This window comes from Euprymna scolopes, chromosome 7 (genome assembly GCF_053919585.1).
Source record: "Euprymna scolopes isolate OS-2025 chromosome 7, ASM5391958v1, whole genome shotgun sequence".
In the NCBI taxonomy this organism is placed as follows: Eukaryota; Metazoa; Mollusca; class Cephalopoda; order Sepiida; family Sepiolidae; genus Euprymna; species Euprymna scolopes.
The window spans coordinates 13,858,271-13,875,293 of record NC_136488.1 but is presented as its reverse complement, the minus strand read 5'-3'; the positions used below and the strand labels follow the sequence as shown (position 1 = coordinate 13,875,293).

The 17,023-nt window shown below is 30.9% G+C and overlaps 1 protein-coding gene across 8 annotated transcripts in view; it reads left to right on the top strand.

The window, feature by feature from the left end:
• The window catches only part of LOC145279608 (adenylyl cyclase-associated protein 1-like), a 169,397-nt gene that overhangs the window by 133,999 nt on the left and 18,375 nt on the right, over window positions 1-17,023 (top strand). For all 8 annotated transcript variants that reach the window (XM_080130789.1, XM_080130795.1, XM_080130792.1 and 5 more), the window contains 3 exons: window positions 491-580; window positions 1,640-1,722; window positions 6,021-6,126. In XM_080130789.1, the coding sequence (XP_079986915.1) occupies window positions 491-580; window positions 1,640-1,722; window positions 6,021-6,126 (279 nt within the window). The remainder of the gene's footprint in view (window positions 1-490; window positions 581-1,639; window positions 1,723-6,020; window positions 6,127-17,023) is intronic.

Below are 17,023 nucleotides of genomic sequence, written 5' to 3'. Positions count from 1 at the left end.
CATCAAAACTGTGGAATAGCACTCTAAACAATTACAGAGTTCTGTTCTGTCCCATCATAAATGTATAATTTAGCTCCGAAAAAAAAAAAAAAGAATAATAAAAAAAGACTAGCAGGTGTAGTAATCATCTCCCAGGATAATTTCAATTCCTTTTATGATTTTGAAAAAAAAAAAAATCTGTGAAAGATTTACTTTGTGAAATCTTACTTGACAATGAATTTCAAGTATTAAAAAGAGAAATTAAAAAAAAAAATCTTTTCCATATTTAAAAATCCCATAAATTATTTTGACGGCCTCATCAACACACTTCTTATCCATTTTTTTCCATCTCATGTCATAAATATACTTAAAAGTACTAAACTATTTTATAATTCATACTTTTTGTTCTCAAACAGTTAAGTTTATATGTAAATTATATTTATACAGATTTTAAACAATAGAAGCAATAACAATCAAATTAAAATTTTTCATGTATTTTGTTTTGTTTTAGAAAATCCGTGAAGGCAATCGTGGTGATTCATGCTTCAACCATTTGTCGGCTATCAGTGAGTCTATTTCTGCTCTTGGATGGGTTGGCACTGTAAGTATTATCTCACTGCCTTATTATGTAATGTATTTGTCCAAGATCATTTTAAATGGATAGATTGCATTTGTCCTCTGTTTATCGTGAACAGCACTGAAGATCCAGTGTCTAGAATATCAATGTTTCTGCAATTGTTCAAAATGGCTCACAGATAAGAATCCAATTTGATTGTGAAGAAAAAAGACCAGGATGTTTATGGTTGGCAGACACTGACAGGCAACAGGCTTATCTTTTTGAGTTGAGGTGCTTTTTTTTTTTTAATGGTGGAATAGGAAGAGAAGAGAGGAAAGAAAACCATTGATATGATTTGACACAAAGAAATCATTGAACAATTCAACTGAATCGTGACAAGAACACATGTCGACTGCTGATTATTTTTTGCCTCTTTTATAGACTAAAGGCTTTGGTAAGAAGCAGTTAGTATTGTAAGAGTCTTTTCAAAAAAGAAGTTGCAAATTTTTTTCTGACAAGAAGATTTGGATGATGAGATATCTGTTGCAAAATTCCTACTTAAAATCATGACGGCATTCTGCCATTAATAAGAAAAATTTTCTTATAACTTAATTGCCAAAAGCAAATTTAGATCTGAAAGATTTCCTCCGTGGCACGATTATATTTACCAAATTCTTTCATTTTTCACAAACGTGTAATTGTACAGCAGTGCAGTGTTTTCATTCTTTTTTTTTTTAATTATATTAAGCTTTTACCAGAGATTTTTAATAAAGTTTTAGAATATTATATAAAAGAAAGTTGTGAAAAAGATGACTGTGTGAGAGAAAAAGATCATGAAGTGAAAATTTGAATTTTTTAAATTATTTATAGTAACATGGGTATTTTAGTAGAACTTAAACAGGATTTTGTTCCTTTGGGTGAAACTTTTGGGGAGAAAAGGAGAGGGTTGTTTTGTTCCGAGCCATAACCTGTCAAAGAAAGATGAAAACATTTGAAAGATTTCTATCAGTTCTTTCATTTTTCTAAAACTGTATTTTTTTTTTTTTTTTTTTTGTAAATGTATTTTGTAAACTTATTTTTGAGAAATCTCTTTTTTTTTCCCAGCCGACACCATGTCCATACATCAAGGAAATGGCCGATTCTGCTCTTTTCTACACCAACCGCATCCTGAAAGAATACAAAGGAAAGTAAGTATTAAAGAAATTGTATAAAACCTTTACATTTTTCTCATTCTTTTGCCTGTTAAACTATTCAAAATATTATCAACATAAACAATAACCAAGATTTTTTTTTTACTTGGGGGGGGGGGGAGCACTGCTTATCAAGGCTAGAATATCATTCTAAGATCATGGTTAAGTATTTGGTAGATGGTGAGAGAACATGATCAGTAATGGTGGAACTTGGGTAGAGTTAGATTATTTAAGTGGATGGCTCAATAGGAACTTTTTCACATTAGATTTGAAAATGACCATGTTATAGTCAGCCAGGAAGTAGCCCTACAGTATTGTGTTCCACAGGTGAACCATTCTAGGAAAGAAATTTTGTTCATGAAATTTTTTGTTTAGTTTTAAGCACAGAGCGATTTCAATGCAATTTGTTCTAAATTTCTGATTTCAATAAAATTACAGATTTCGTTTCTTTTTAAAATTTCTGAATATTTTACTATGGAGTTCATTTTTTAATGTCCGGATTACTCTAAAAATCCATGTAGTCCATGTAATTCAAAATACACTTAAGATGAATAATCTACAGATTTTAGTGCTATAGTCAGCTAACATACTTCCTAACTTCTGGCATAGTGCTACCGGGAGCGATGACAAGGCAAATCAATTTGTTTGTTTTTTTCTCTTACACCTATATCTCCCTTACTTTTTTCTGATTTTTTTTTTTTTTTTCTTAGTCATTGAAAAGTTTTTTTGGTCTTATTTTAATTAAGAATTATTGATTTTTTGAATATTTGGATATGTTTTTTTATGATGTTTGAAATTTTATTATTTTGAATTCAGTTTTATTTTTATACTTTCGTAAACATATATTCTATAAATTCAAATAAAAAACTTTATAATTTCATAAACATATTTCTCATAAGATTTAAAATAAAATAACTTATTTTTAAATTTTTTTATTTGAAGTGCAAATAAAGATTAATTCTGTTATTTTTATGTGTATGATTTTGTTAATTTTTATTGCATACTTTTCAATAATGTCCTTTCCTTATATTTTATTTCAATAAATCGTTTCACAATAGAAATATTGAAGAACAGTGAAAGTTAAAGAACTGATTTGCTGTGTTACTGCTCTGATAGCACTATGTTGGAAGTTAGGAAGTACGTTAGCTGACTCTAACCAATTTTAGTTTTACTGATAGTTCAAAATAAATATAGATTTATCTTTTTATGATTAGTACCAGCAATGAAAAATAAAGTTTAAAAAAAGTTAAAAGAATTGTTTTGAGAATTTGAAATGAATTACCATATGTGTATGTCAATAATTTTACTGATTATTTGTCAAGGAAATGCTTAAGTAGAGTTCAGGCATAAAGGTTTTATCATTTTTTTGAATGCTAAAAAAAACCCCTGCAAATTATTGTTAGATATTTTATTACTTTATATTTGGAGTATAGTTGATATATAATGATGATAATTTAATAAGAATTTATTCATTTTAATTTGTGAAATTAGTAAACATCGCAGTTTATTTGACATTGATAAAGATGAGAACCTCCAACATAATTGAGTCTGTTTGGAGTGGTGATAGACAATTGGGATTGAAACCCTAAATTCTGTTTTGACTCATGTTATAGAGATGATGGTCATAATCCTAACTATACCTAATGTTGGCACAATTAATCTGAATTGGAAATTCGAAAAATCAGAATTTTGGGAGGTATCGGAATCAGAAAAATGTGTGCTCATTTTCTAATGCCACAACTGATACTTTGATTTGTTTTTGTTTGAAACTTAATTTTCATAATAATGAAATGATTTAAAACTATTAATAAAACAAAAAACTATAGATAGATCTCCACAAGTGTATTTTTACTTTTGCAAAAATCAATATATATACACATATTACATTGATTTATTCTGTAATCAGACACTTCCTCTTAAAAAAAAAACGATTCTATATTTAGAAATTTAAAGAGAATCAGAATCAGCAATTGTCTCAGAATCTGTAAAAATATTAGTATCATCCCATCACAAATGGCTACCAAATAATTTTGATTGAAAAGAATATCTTGTAGTTTATTTGGACGACATCATGATGATCATTTTATATGCTAACATGTGTTGAATGGCTTTTTGAAATTGACTTTCAATCAAGAAACTGCGACTAGACAATGCCATCGATTGATACATTGATTGTCTGGCGACTATTCGAGGCTTGTTAAAGAAGCTTGGAATTAATATTTAATGAAGTGTATGTTTTGAGTGAAAGTTAAGTGAAAGATTTAGAATTTCTTTTTGTTTTTTCGTTGAAAATCCAAGAAGAAAAGGCTTTCCTTCCAGATAAGCATCTACTGTTACGTTTCTGTTTAACTAAGCCTCTCAACTCACCATCATGTGTTGTGTAGTGGGTTCATATCAGAGACACATATAACGGAGACTCTAAACAAAGATGACATTTATATAGATTACACACAGTGACGACTATGATGATAATTCTTTTATACGGAGCTGAGACATTTATGCAACAGTTCTTGTTAACACAGAGGAGGGAAAAGACATTTTTGATGATGGTGGGGACACATTATTTGGCAGGGGGTTATACAATGATAATCAAAACACATTTACTTTTCGGTTGTTGGAAGGAATGACGACAGACGAAGACAACAGTTTACAAATACTAGATGACTTCTTTATTCATTAGCCGGCTGATTGATGATGTCAGAGATTCAAGCCTTTTCGACTACATGGTCTACTCTTTTACCCTTCGCCTCTAAGGGCATCAGCTACCCAGTCTAACCCTCCCTCTGGCTATGAGTGTGACTCTCCCTCTAATCTCGAACCTCATCTCAATATATTGAGAATCTCCTTTGTTTTATCACTTCAGAAGTGTGGTCCCAATGTTAATTTATCACGTTTCAATTCACCCGTGCCCTTGCACATGTATTTACACACCTCTGATAAATAAAAGAAATCCATAAATTAAATTGTACCATTTAACCTATTTGTTACGTAACATTTTCAACTTTATTGTCCATTCTTTAAACTGACATATTTAATATCCAGTTATTTCTAAAAAAATGGACAATCACTCTTTTTCTGACATAAATATTTAGTTATTTCTAAAAGAATTAACAATCAGCTGCATTCCTAGGATTTCCATTATCTTTTAACACTTGCCTACAGGGTTCGATTGTAGCCTTTTCCTAATCTCATTTTCACTTTTCTAGTCTGCCTTCTCACATACATGAGAAGGGGACAGCCCTTCTTATGTAACACTCCTTCCCTTCTTATTTTCCAAAAATGTACGAATTTTTATTTCCAGTACACTTTTTCTTTATATCCATACACTTGGCTAAGAAAGATCAGACACCATAAAAAAACTTTTTAGTCAGCCCTTTTCCAACTGACTCCATCATTATTTTTAGACAAGAATCTCCATCTGATCTCCCTGGCATATTCCTTTTGAGTATAGAGTAGTACATCCTATTATCCATATCGGCTGCTCCATCCAGCCACCCTTATGCCGTAAATCAAGGTCCGATTTTACCTCTTCACCAATTCAATGACTCCTGTGTCCTGACACTTTCTTTCGCATGGTTGTTCTACTAATTAGAGCTTTGTCTCATTTTTTAATGATTTCACTTATTTTGGGACATATATCAAAGCTCATTTACTTCAATCTTTGTGGTCGGCTTCTAATTATCAAGATATACCTTTTCATCATACTGATTCACTCAGATTTCCTTGCTTGGAGTCTTAGAACTCGACAAAGACATTAGAAACATCATTTTTAACTAAACAACCCCCTCTCCCTGTGCCAAATCCTACTTGCACACTGAATTCTAACTTTCCTTTCTCCCATAAGAGTGTCCAAGATCCTAAAACAGGAACATCCTGCATACATTCATCTCTAAAAGAAATATAAAGTTATATCTTTTCTTCCTATGTATTTATGGCATATTTTACTTTTCCACTCTGAGTGATTTGCCCTTGGTACTGACCCTTATGTCTTTTGGTACCCTAAAGAATTCTCGTATTCTCTCCAACGCCTGCATTTTTATGTCGGAGTTACCCTTTCACGTGAAGCCATTATTTGCAATATATCTGAAATCTTGACGATTTAAAATATCATATTTAAGCATATTTTACAACCAGGCAAAACCGGGTGCTCCCCTTCCCCTGCTAGTTAAATAAAATTAGTTAAGACTGTTTTTAAAGTATCAAAACTTCAAATATCTTCTGCCAATGAAAAATGATATTTCCTCATAAAACCTATTTTAAAAATTTTTAATCTTTTCTTTATTTTTTAAATTTAGAGATGAAAATCATGTTTCGTGGGTGCAAGCTTGGATTGGAACTCTGAATTCATTGCGTGATTATGTAAAGCAGTATCATACTACAGGTCCTTCATGGAACCCACGGGTGAGTATTTTGCGATTTATTTATTAAACTTTCAAGATATCATTAACCTGAAAAGTGTACCTGAGGAAATTTCAGTTAATTTGTATATCGGACGTTCGGATGTCAGAAGATGTTAAGATATATTGAAGTAGATAAATAAGTCCATAGCCTGACACACTTTAATATTTAGTTAACAATTTCAATTTGTTCTTAAGATTCCTTATGCTTAAGCCACAAATTTTAGAGAGTTTCTCAAATCAAAATCATTTAATGAATTTTGATCAAAATTGAATTCTAGACATAAGATTTAGTATCATTATATGTTGATTTGAATTTTATAATGGGACATATAAGTGATACAAAACTTTTCAGTTTATGATTTAATTTTACCTTGGGGTTAGGGTGTGTGTGTGTGTGTATATATATATATATATATATATATATATATATATATATATACACACACACAAAGAGTGGGGGCAAAAATAACAGGTTTTTTTTTTTTAAAAATCCTTAAATATAAGATTTTATTGAAAATATAATTTTTTCATCAATTTATTCAAAAATTTTTGCCATTTCATAAAGTCAAGTGAGGAATATATCTTTTAGGTGATGTTCATTTTCGGTGATGTTCATTTTCGGCGATGTTCATTTTCGGCGATGTTCATTTTCGGTGATGCAGATATGAAAGTTTGCAGCAGGTCTCTGTCTATTTCTGCGATTACAAGACGAATCCCATCTTTTAATTCTCCAATATTACATACTTTTTCTGATAAATACGTTCCTTAACATATCCTTACAAGAAAAAATCACATTAGGCAAGTTGGGGAACCAGGGAGGCCATTGATTTTCAACAAATCTGGAAATAAGTAGTTCGCTAAAAATTTGTTAGAGATCGTCCATTGAATTCCTAGCAGTATGTGCTGTCGCACCATTCTGCTGAAATGAAAATATTGGATTGCAATTCGATTTTATCTTAACTCAGACAAAAAGAAATTATTGATCATTTGTATGTGATGTTCTAAGTTAACAGTAACAGAATTTCTAGCATTATCTTCAAAAAAGTAAGGTCCAATTGGTTTAGTTTCTCCTATAGCACATGTTATTTTTGGCTATGCAGTGGATTTTCATGCAGTTATTTATGATTTTCTGCAGCATAATAGCAACATATCTATTGATTAACTGTTCCATCCAGATAAAAATCAGCTTCATCACTCATTAAAAAAATCTCTTCCATCTGACGTACAAGTTTCAGTTCGCTTACTAAAGCTTTTGTGTGATGGCCAATCTGTATGGATGGAAGTGAAGCTGTTCATACTTTTGTAGAGCAAACACTAATTACAAGACTTACAGAATGTTTGAGAAGATTGCTTTGGACTCCTGAGACTAGCTTCTCGAACGTACTCCACATTATGTAGGGTTCTTGCTGTCTCAGGAGGCTTTTTTTTCTGCAGTGTGTTTCAATGATCACAGTTTAGAATTATCTTTTTGGGAACTGTCTGCTGTTTTGTTGGATTAAAATACAGATGAAACAGCTATGACTGACTTATTACTTTTGACATAGCTCTCTTATACAAAAACCTTATGTTTAATTCTCCACATTTTGAACTTTTATTTGAAACAAACAAAATAATTCATTATTAAATTATAAAATGGCATGTCTTTGCAAAAAAAAAAAAAAAAAAAAAAATCCAAACTGTACATATTTGATGATTTCTAATAATATAGGGCAGAGTAATAGCAATTTCAAAAACATCTGTTATTTTTGCCCCACCATATAATATATATATTATATAGTTTTAAAGGTTAAAAAACTTCCAAGACACACATATATATATATATATATATAAATATATATAAAACTGTGTATTGATGTGTTATGCTTGTATGTTTCCTACACAAAGAAATGTTAGAGAATTCACATAAAATCTACAAGTGTATCATGTAAAATTTGCTAATAAAAGTTTTCCGAATTTGTAAGTGCATCCCTAAGTATATCCCTATATGATTTTTTTATAAGTGTTATTTTAAAACCTGACCTAACAAATGCGGAATTGTTTGAGTGTGAATTAGACCGTGGAAATCTTGAATGTGCAATTTTGATTGTATCGCCCACTGATATTCCAAAACTAAAATTATATGAAATTAAAGAATATATATATATTTTTTTTTCTAGTATAATAAAATGCTAAGTGAACAATTTGGGTATATTGAGTATATAACGCATCCCCATCTCTCCGTTTCTCTCAATCTCTCTTTATATATATATATATATTATTGCTACACCAAATTTTCTGCGTTTCATCGTTGTGAGGATTCATCATGCTATTGCATGGAATTGATGTTATCATATATTTTTCTATATTCATGTGGTGCTGAATTTGCTAATAAGACAATCAGATTCTTTGTTATTCATGCACTCATTTATTACAGTCAATGTGTGCATATTTATCAGGCAGTGTTCACTTCACTCCTTCCTCTGTTTGCTTTTGGAGGCAATAGAACCTTTTCTTTATTAGAAAGTGATATAATTTTAGTTTGGATGTATTCAGATATGTCTGCTTATGTTTTTTGTTTATACTAGTTTATTTATTTTATATATATATATATATATATATATATTTCTTTAGTTATTTTTAAGTTAATTTTTTTCTTTTATGTGTTATTCTCAGATAAAATTTATTTTGTGTATGCATACGTTTGCTGTTTCATTTCAACAGTTTAATAAATTTGAGGGTTATTTAAATTTTAGGATCACTAATTTCTCATTCAGACATAGTCTACACTAGTTATAGTTATAGTCGACCATATATAGGCCAGGGGTCAATGTTTTTTTTTTTTTTTTCAATTTTGATCCTTTAGCAGCTATTTTACTGGCTAAAAACCAAATTGAAAATATGCTACAGGTCCAGATACCCTATATATCAAATTTCAAATCTGTAGACCAAATATTTAGATAGGAGTTTGTAGAGACTTTTTTTACACACACTGACAAGGTCACTTTTATATATATAAAAGTATTTTTGCATGCTAGAACGTTTTCATTTTAAATTGTATGTAATTATACAGAATGTAGAAACTATGTATAAATAGAATTTAGTGTAATAGTGATAAGAAACCATAAAAATAAGTAATTTATTAACATTCATTTTTCAAAAGAATATGCAAATTAGTTAACCTTCATGTACTAGTGTGCATATCCATGACTGAGTATAATAATTTCTAAATCAAAAAGGTAGTGTTTTAATCTCAATATCAGATCGAGAAAAAAAGACCCCTCAACTTTGAGTGTATAAACAATGGAAGTAGTTCTGCATCTTTAGCTGCTACTTAAGGTTGTTAATACCACCTTTTTAACATGAAATTGTTTTATAAGTGTTAGATTAAGAATATTGATAGTTGAATGGTAATATATCAAGCTGTCAACATCAGTGTTGCTGTTAAAGTAGACTCTCCTTTTTATTGTGTTGCATATAATAATATCCCATGCTCTAATCTGGGAAACTTCATGTAACCCTGCTAGTAAATATAATTAAAGACAAATTGAATTATTCGTTTATTTTTCAGTATTCCTAAGTGAACATGATTACCAATGATGAAGAGCATAAAAATAGACAATTTCAAAGGATGAAATGAAAAAAAAAAAAAGATTTAAAATCAGTTTGACAAGTATAGAAAAATGATACAAGAAATGGTTTTCCATAACAATAATCATGTCCATATGCTATGACCTTGTAATTATCTGCAGATAATATTCTCTCAACATTTCTTTGACGTACATACTCGTAATGTGTGTGTGTGTGTGAGTGTGTGAGAGGAAAAAAGAGTAGATGTCAAAGATGTAATTTGTAATAGATTGAAAGCAACAAAATAAAGAGACAAAAAAAGCGGATGTAATTATGAATGTCAACGTGTTTGGCATAAATCTTTACACATTCATGTTGTCTGCAAACGTAGAAGCAACAATTAAGGTAATTTTATATCATCATCATCATCATGATCAGTTTAACAACCATTTTTACATATTGGCTTTTTGAAATGAATCTATCTCTGGCCAAGTTTTTATTGACCCCCCTCTTTCTCTCAAGTCCATCATGATCTCTTTGTTTTTCTTTGCATTCCTCTGTGTATTGAACCTGCTACCTCGACTATTCCACTAACCCCCAAAATTCTCATCCTCTCTTTTAACCTGACCATGCCATCAAGTTAAGGGAACTTTTGCTATTATTAACCAAGAGAATTTTAGGCGTACATATGCAGCATAATTACATATGGAAGTGAAACCTGGCCAGTGAGGATTGAGGGCGTGTTGCATTAAAGTGTTGAAGAGAAGCTATGATCTCTGGGAAGGTTACATCTGAACAATACAGGGAAATTTGCAGAGCAGGAGACTTTGATGGTATGATCACTTTAAAGAATGGATGAGAGTTCTTGTGTTAGATGTAGAACAGTTGAGATAGCGGGTTCAGTTCACAGGGAAAGGGCAAGGAAAACATGAAAGGAAGTGATAAGAATGTATTTTAGGGAAAGAGGAATAAATAAAGACCTGGTCAGAGATAGTTTATTTTGAATGTAATTTTTTTTTTAAAACCTGTCCAATATATGCCAGCATGTAAAGCAGATGTTAAAGTGATCATGATGATAAACTGATGTATTTGTTAAATGCGACCTTCATGAAGGTTGTAATGAGTTTCTACATAAAATATGAAATTTCCAATGTTTACATTCACATCTACAGAAAAAATATTTGAATGTTGATTTAGTTTGACGTATGTGCAACCTAACTTGTGAAAACTATTGAAATTTTGTCTTTTTTATTTCAATGAATTATCTGCTAAAATAAACCTACATAGATTAGTCCAGTTTATTTCAAATTAGATTAATCCATAATTTACGAAAGTAAAAATGCAGAGAATTATTCAGTAAAATTATAAACGTTGTTTTTGTCAAAACTTATTTAAATGATGAAAACCAAAAATGTTGATTTTAATTCTACAGACGACTGTTGGGACTTCTTCTCAAGTCTTTTCTTCTTTGATGGAGTGAGGTTTCTTCATTATCTTTTTATCACTAATTCATCATTTCCAATTTTCGTCAGACACCAACTATTTCCAATTTTCGTCAGACACCAACTATTTCCAATTTTCTCTGGATCTACCTGCTTTTTGTGAACCAACTCTCTTTGTTAAAAATGATTTCTTTGGATCTTCTGAAGAGAATAAATTCAATCACAATAATTAGTATTAGTACTTGAATTATAACAGCTTTATTGGTTATGTTTGTTAGTAAGAATAAGGAAACTGATAAGTCATGGAAAGTGTTCCTATGTGGAGATTATTATTAAAGATTAGACAGGCCTGTTGAAAGAGAAAAGTTCTTGCATGTTTATTGAAGTTATGGCCCATAGCCATGATGGATTATTTGTCTCCTAGAAGATAGTAGTAGAAGCATGTGTCACGAAAATTAGAGACAATACTGTTGAATGAGAAAGAAAGTTTGTGTGTGTGTGCCGCATTGAAGTTCATATGTGGAGATAGTCATGTTGGCTTGCTTGTATTTACATCTTGGTTGAACCCTGCGCCGAAGGCCAGGTGAGTTCTGTTTAGTCCCAAGAGAAAAGTGACAGGTCCATTCCATGTGGAATTGTTGTCTGTCCAAGATCCAGAAGAAAGAGAGAGTGTGCTGTTGGTTTATCCTTTTATACTCTCAGTCACATGACTGAGAGCTAGCTTCTGATTGGACAAGCCAAGAAATAAAGTGTATTCAAAATCCCCAGCTGCGAAAATTTGTTCCTGCTTGTGTTGGTTGAAATTTTGTCTGCTACAGATAGTTTTAGATACAAACGGAAGTAAATTAAGATATATAATGGTGGAACTATGCAGATTCATTCTTCTATTAATAATATATATAAAATTTTATGCTCTTTTTTCATTATATCTTTTTTGATAATATTAATTCCAATGTGCATATGGAAACCATAGTAAATGAGAATTATTTTCATTTAAAATGTCCTTCATGTGCATATTTGAATTAAAGTTTAAAACGCGTATGACAAAAGAAAGTGTTCCTGAAATATAATAAATGCAAAACTTCCATCAGACCATGCTGATGCAAGTAAGAATATAATGTAATAAGAGTATAAGAAAATAAAATCATACTTGTATGTGTGTAATATATATATATATATATATATATATATATTATATAATATATTGTATTAATAAAAACTAAATCTGCATAGCTTATTTTATTAAATGTTTTAATTTGCTTCAGTTTGTGTTGATCCGTTACAAGTCTGCATTGTTTTGCCTTCTATAAATTACCTTTATATACACAATAAACAATGTTTCAATCAAACTACATTAACCTCTTCATTTACTTTTATGCAAAAAGGGGTAGAAAAGGGGATGCTTTATTAAAAGTCAAATATCTCTGAGTTTTGTGTAATTTTAACAATAGACATTAAACATTAATTACTAAATATTTCTGAAATTTCAGTTTCTTTGGAATAATTTAAAATGTTTTAAAGGTTTTTTTCCAGTTGAATTTATTTTTTCTAGAGTGGCATTAAATTTGATCAATAGACACGAATTAAGCAAGTTTCCCTGAATTTCAGTTTCTTAAGATCCCTTAAACTTTAAATTTAGACACTCATTAAAATTGGTGCATATTGTCAACCAGACGTATCTCAGCGTTCGCTCAGCTTTGATTGGAACATGACGTCAATAGCTGGATTATGCCAAGCGTCACCGATAAAATCATAACAACGCTATGTGAAAGAAAATAGCAAAATGAATAAATGTAAGATGTAGAAACCAAAAACAAAAAAAACAACCTACCATAATTTTGTGTTTTATTATTTACTAGCGGAGGGGGAGGGTACCCGGCGTTGCCCGGGTGTTTGGAGATGGAGGTGGGGGGTGGGTAGATTAAAACAACCCTGTTAAAAAAAAAAACGTTGGCCAGGTGTTTGGAGGTGTAAAAGAAAAAAAATAGTTTTAGTATAAAGGTAGGCTTGAACCCCGACCGTTTGACGCGGAGGTGGAAAGGAAATGGAAAAAAAACCCCTGCGACCTCACCATCTCGACCACGGGAACAGATGAATTGATAAGTGTGTTAAGTTGACGTTTATAAACCGAAATTAGCAGGTGAGAACGTCAAGTTGCGTAATGTTTGACCCAGTTTTGTGCTGGAAGCCAGTTTCTGTTTTCCCCGCTATGCGGCGATCAAAAAAAAAAAAAAAACTAAAATAAAACTAACGTAAGGCAAACAAACAATGAAAACAGAAAAACGAACACGTGAAAAATGGCTTAAATAAGCCTGTTTCGATATTAAAATTTAAAAAATCGGTGGGTACCCGGGTGTTTTTGGGTGTTGCTAAAAATAAACAAAGTAAAAAAAAAAAAAAAAAAACCCCAGAAAAACGAACGTTGCATGAAAAATGGCTTAAATAACACTGGTTCAATATTTAAATTTAAAAAAATTGAAAAAAAAACCCCATCTTACACCACGATTCGAACCCAAAACGTTTAGATAATGAACCAAGGTCTTAACCAACTGAGCTAACGCGACGTACATGAAATTTTTTAGGTTTTTCAACTATTTAAAGTAAATCAGGTCACGACGTCATCTGACGCATGGCTAGAATCGGTCATTGTCACAAGAGGACCGTGAAAATTGTCGATTTCAGGGTGAAAAAGTTAACGTTTTTGGCAAATTTTTTGATATTTTTCGAGCAAAGGACAGAGCTTCGATGTGATACCGAGTTTGTGAATTTTCGTCGCGTCTGTCGAAAGTTTTTAGCAGACATCCAAACATACACACATACATTTTTGCTTTTATATATATAGAAGATTTCTTTCAACTGCTAGGAAAAGGTTAAGAGGCAAAAATTAATTTTTTTGGGTCAAATAATTTTTTAAAAAAAGATTTAAAGAAAAACTTTTTGGTTTTTCAAATGTGTTTTGCCATATTTTTTTACGTATTAAAAATTTTTGTCAAGGAAAACTGGAAAAAAATTGTTTTATTTTTTTCCAAGTATTTTTGAAAGTATTTTTTTTTGTATAAAATATTATTTTTTTAATTGGAAAAGAAGGTTTTAAAGATTCATTATGTTTGTACTGTCCATAATCTGCATATAAAAACTAGTGTTCTTTTTTTCTCTTCCAATATTTATCCAAAAGTTGTTTGCTAGGTGTATGAATGATGCTGCTGCATTGTCATTCAGCGATCCACATTGTGATTGGCTGACAGCAGCTAAATCAGAGCAGTTGATTGGCATAATCCGACTGTTGACATCATGTTCCGGCCAAAGCTGAGTGAGCACTGAGATACATCTGCTTCACAATATGCTCCAGCACCCTAAAAACCAAATCGTGAAATGAATTTTGATTAAAAATAAAAAAAAAAAAATTGAATAAGGATTCTAAAAAAAAAAAAAAAAAAAAAAAAAAGTTTCAATAATATATTTTTATTTAATCTATGTGAGGGTATATAAAACTGGTGCAGAATTGTTGTATTACAGGAGTGGAGAGGGGTAATTTTACCTGTCCTGGGACAGGTATTCTAATTTATTTATAATTCTGATTATACACTTTTTATTACCATTGTATTTTACTTAACTTATATATATATATATATATGTGTGTGTGTGTGTGTGTGTGATGACTTATATATTATTTGTAACAAAACAGACTGCTGATCCAGTTCTTACTTCTGAACCCTTAAGGTAAAAAAAAAAATGGTTTTAAATTAGTTTTTCTTCCCGCTTTATTTCCGCCACTCATGTTCTACTGCGTATTCATTCTCTACTCTCTTCCAACTAATTTTTTTTCTATTAAAGTTCTCAATTTTAAAGCCTCACTTGCTTTTCATGCTGTTTTTGTAATTTCATCTTTGTGTTTCCGTTTCTTGAATCCAAGTAAAAAAGTCTTTTAGGTAATCCCCACACGTTTGAATCCATTTCTTTTTCATAATTATTATTCAGTGAAGCCAAGCTCAAGACAAAATCCTAAGGAAAAAAAAAATGGACAGGAAGACTTTGAAGTGATATTGAATTTCTCTTGGTTCAGTTGAACAGCATCTAGGTTTCATACAACAACGTCTCATTCTTATATTTTCTTTGTCACTTTTAGTCTATTATGATGAATATCATGTCTCTCAGTTCTAATTATCTCTGGTGTTTCTTTTGTTTTTTTTTAAATTCTTTAATGGTTTGAAAGACTCAGCTGGCAAACATGTTGATACTTTTAGTTTTTGTAGGTTCTACGCTTTTGTTGATGAGAAGAAAAACATTTAAAAACGTTTATTTGGTTGTAAATTATATAATGTCCAGTAGCTGAAACCTTTTATGTAAAATTTGCGATTTAAATATCTGTAGTGATTTACTCCATTAATTTTATAGCAACTCCCATTCTTATACTAACAATTGAAGCCGACACTCCTCTGCATCTCATTTTTAAAAACAAGAATCAAGGGTATATGTGTGTTATATATATCTTTGTTAACCCCACTTTTTCTTGACAACTACTGGACCAATCTGGCTGTATGGACCATTGCTATGATGAAGTGCATGAAATTAATGGGTTACAAACTTTTGCCTTTTAAAAATGGGCAAAACACCTAGTGTGTGTGTGTGTGTGTATATATATATATATATATAAAAAATTTTGTGAACAAATATTGATTGGACCATTATTTATACACACATTCACATAATGGTGCAGCTGATAAAAATAGCAATAGTTTCATTTATTGTGATTTATTAATCAATTTACTTATCAATCTTGGATTCATTTGTCTTTATAATTTGTTAAACCATGTTTGCTTTTGATGACAGCCATAACTCAACCTCAGAATCATTACGTCTCGACTTAGACCCATAATAACTGTTGATGTCCTTTTCCACCATGCCCCCCCCCCCAAAGAAATCAAGGAGACCAGCAGGTGAAGTGTGGTTGACAAAAATCTCTGGCTGATGTGATGTCATTGAGTCATGATGCATATATACAATCTATCTACCTAGTTGATCCAAGGTTTTAATACTTGTTTTAGAATACAGATTTAGTCATTGATGTTCAGCTTTAGGCTCATCAGAAAGAAACGGTAGTTCATTGTTGATGATCTTCAGACAATGAACTTCTGCATTCCGGCAGCATCATATCATTGCTGATATGGTTTTCTCTCTGATATTGTTTTCTAGTTAAATCCTGAATCTTTAAATTGCTTTCTCATCATTTTTATCATCCTCTTCTTGATGCTGAGGAAGTCTGAAATATTTGTCATTTCAGAATCAATTCCATGTCTCTTCCACAAATACGGATATTCAAAATTGTTGAGAATCAATTATTCTGCTACAAAGAATGGAAATATAGTTCGTTTTCATACACACAAGACCATATATGTCTGTTTTTCTTCGCCGGCAGATCATTAACAATTCCAACTCTAAAAAATGGTTTACGATTAATAATTTAGGATAAACAAAAAGTGTTAAAATACACTTCTGATATTAACATTATTTTTTACTTATCTTGGCTGTTGTGTTTACGCCATTTAAATCTGTGTACTCTTCCGTCTTGGATGTTTTTGTCATAATCAGGATTTCAAATCGAACGCTTAGATTCTATGTCTCTACTTTATTTCTTCCCTTTTTACATTCATTTCGCATCATTACTTGCTTTCTAGAGAATTATTTTTGTAAATTCCGACACAAGCATTTTTTTTTTTTTTTTTTTTTTTTTTTTTTACAAAGGCATCACCACATTATCAAGGCCCAGAGGCCACTCAAGGATAAGGGTTAAAGAGTGTACAGTAGAAGTTGGTCAATATAGTAATCATTAGTAATGAAAATTTGGTAAATTTAATAACTTATATGGAACGGCTCATCAAGAACTTATTTACTTTAGACTTGAACAAAACC